This window comes from Etheostoma cragini, chromosome 24 (assembly GCF_013103735.1).
Source record: "Etheostoma cragini isolate CJK2018 chromosome 24, CSU_Ecrag_1.0, whole genome shotgun sequence".
Lineage (NCBI taxonomy): Eukaryota > Metazoa > Chordata > Actinopteri > Perciformes > Percidae > Etheostoma > Etheostoma cragini.
In genome coordinates, this window is record NC_048430.1 from 10,582,151 (window position 1) to 10,584,779 (window position 2,629).

At 40.2% G+C, this 2,629-nt stretch overlaps 1 protein-coding gene across 1 annotated transcript in view; it reads right to left on the minus strand.

Moving 5' to 3' along the window:
* Positions 1-965: 965 nt before the first annotated feature.
* Positions 966-2,629, minus strand: part of chrm4a (cholinergic receptor, muscarinic 4a) — a 39,516-nt gene continuing 37,852 nt past the window's right edge. The window contains exon 7 of the mRNA XM_034864883.1: positions 966-1,414. Within this exon, the coding sequence (XP_034720774.1) occupies positions 1,169-1,414 (246 nt within the window). The 3' untranslated portion in view covers positions 966-1,168. The remainder of the gene's footprint in view (positions 1,415-2,629) is intronic.

A 2,629-nucleotide genomic window follows, 5' to 3' on the forward strand; every position in this document is an offset into this window, starting at 1 on the left:
GTAATGAGGTGGTCAAGTTGTGCAGAATTAAAGTTCCTTTAGAAGCGTAATTAGTTGCTATTGTTAGTCATGAGTTAAAGAACTTCCCAACATGGCTGCCACAGTGTGGTATGCTACTTATCTTCCATTATACTGCTGCTACCGTCTCCTCTATCCTCCCCCACGACATACCCCCCTCCACTTGGCTCTGTCCTCAGTCGCAGTCGGAGTCTCCCAGTCATCCCTCCTCTCCTCTATATGTAGATCTTATTTATTCATATTTTAATCTCATTTATTCCGTTTTATGGCATCTATGATCTATGGTATCCGAACCAATTGCATAATTTGAATCAGAGTTTTAAACATTTATAAACAATAATGAAATCTGATCAAATTCATAAGAGATCACCGCGATAGGATTTCTATCAGGAAGCTGCCCTAACCAAAAGCACACAGGATGAATTTTGTTTTTTCTGCCCTACTTTTGCATTCCCTTGCAATATGTTTTGAGCTACCTTGCAATACCTTATGCATTCCCCCTGATCCACAGAGGAGGAGTTCTAACATGCATACAACATGAATACATTATGATATGGCATGCTGTCATGTTTTAGTTCCAATTGAGAGTGCACACTTTCCGCTGTGGCTCAGCTGCAAGTCTATATCATTACCGCTAATTTTAAGATAATTAGTCTTCACTAGTTACTATATTTGTACACATATATAGTATTTTGACTGGCTGCGGCCTTTGCTGTGATTGTGACAGAATGTAGCTGTGAAAATGACTTGTTGCTGCTATAATTAACAAGGCAGTGACACATGATTGCTTAATGGGTGGTGAAACTATTCCTGAACTCCTGTAGTGTATTGTTAAACAGGGCGGGTTAAAGAATCACTGGTTTACACTCAAATTTTCTTTTAAATGTATATGTAACAATAAGAATTACTGGCATTCATTTGCTGAACAAACCAAAGTTGCTTATCCTTTTTAGAAGGAACCCTTCAACTAAGTTATGTCATCCATTTTCCTTCAGCCCTCTTCCACTCACCTTTCAACATTTCCTCTCTTCCTTTAATGCTCCTCTACTCACCTTTTAAACAACATTTCCTTTCTCTCTTCTTCTGTCACTCGCTCTTGTTTTGTTCACCCCTTCCCCATCCATCACACCCTAAGTCTTCCCCATCCAGCTCATCTTGTACCAATATTTTTATACTGGCACAGCAGCAGGTTCTTGAACGTCTTTTTGAATGTGGCGTTGCACAGTGCGTAACAAGCTGGGTTGATAGTAGAGTTGACATAACACAGCCAGTAGCCAATAGCCCACACAGTGTCAGGGACACAAGACTGGCAGAAGGTTGAGATCAACACCATGACGTTATACGGTGTCCATGTGATGATGAAAGCCAGCAGGATGGCAAAGATAGTCTTGGTCACCTGTAGAGAATGGGAAGAATAGCAAGAGGAAGAGTTAATCACACTGATGATCTTCTCTACTCTTTTACTTAAACTAGTTTGTGATAGTTCATCTACAACATATCATAACAACCTTCTTGCCATCCTCAACAAGTGGTTTTGATCCCCAATTATAATCTTAGTCTTTTTCTTGCCATGCCTAGAGTAAATATTCTTTAGGCAGGGTAGGGCATTGCCTGTTGTGGGTTTAGTTGAACACACCACTCTTTGCAGAGCCTTGTTGGTGTTGGTGGATTCCGTACCAGACTGTATTCGGGGTAAAAATCTAAGCTTGTCACATCCTAGATGTTCAAGTGCTGAACAACAACAAACAAGGAGAGATTATTACTGCTGAACAGGCTACATCAGTCCTCTCTACCTATGTGTTTCAGGTTCCCCTTGATCCAGAGCAAGTACCTTGTGCCGACCCATGTGGTGCAGATCACGGATAGCCACCGACAGTCGTATTTACCCTGGTATTGCGTATCATAGCAACCAGACTCAACAAAGGCGTCGCAGCTTAAAAAAAGCTAATCCTCCAAGGCGCTCTAGTCTGGATGTTTTCAGAAGAGCCTGGCATTTTCAGCTGGGAAAAAATGCTTTCATGGACAGGTGACCTTATGAAAATAACATAAGCAATTACCTGACCAATGAGAAGTTGGCTGTAGAAGAGCATATTGACCAACCAATCAATTGACCAACCTGGAGTCATCAGCTCTTATCTACTTTAGCTGTTTTTGCTTGCCTATGAGCCTCATAACGTGCATAATGTGCAATACTCTGCTGCTACTATTTATTCATTATTACTGTTTACCATTACAATTCCTTAATTGTGTAATTACTGTATCATAAAATTCCTTTAACTATGTAAATACCTTGCACATCCACACTCCTTATATTTATATTTCTACTCATTTTTTAAATTTATTTCTTGCAACTGTAACACAGAATTTCCTTTTGGTGATCACTAAAGTATTTGTGAATCTGATAAGATATGTTTTGTCCACTTGCTATAGACAACTCCAAGGGGGTGGGCTTGTAATATGTCATATTTATTAGGGGTGATCCGAGTATTCGCCTGAAACGAGTATCCGGTACGGATAAAGCACTTTTGCCAAGTACAAGTATTTTACGAGTAATATGAGTCAATATCCGTGCTCGGATTGAATAAAACTCCTCAACTGGCCGCGCAGCGTT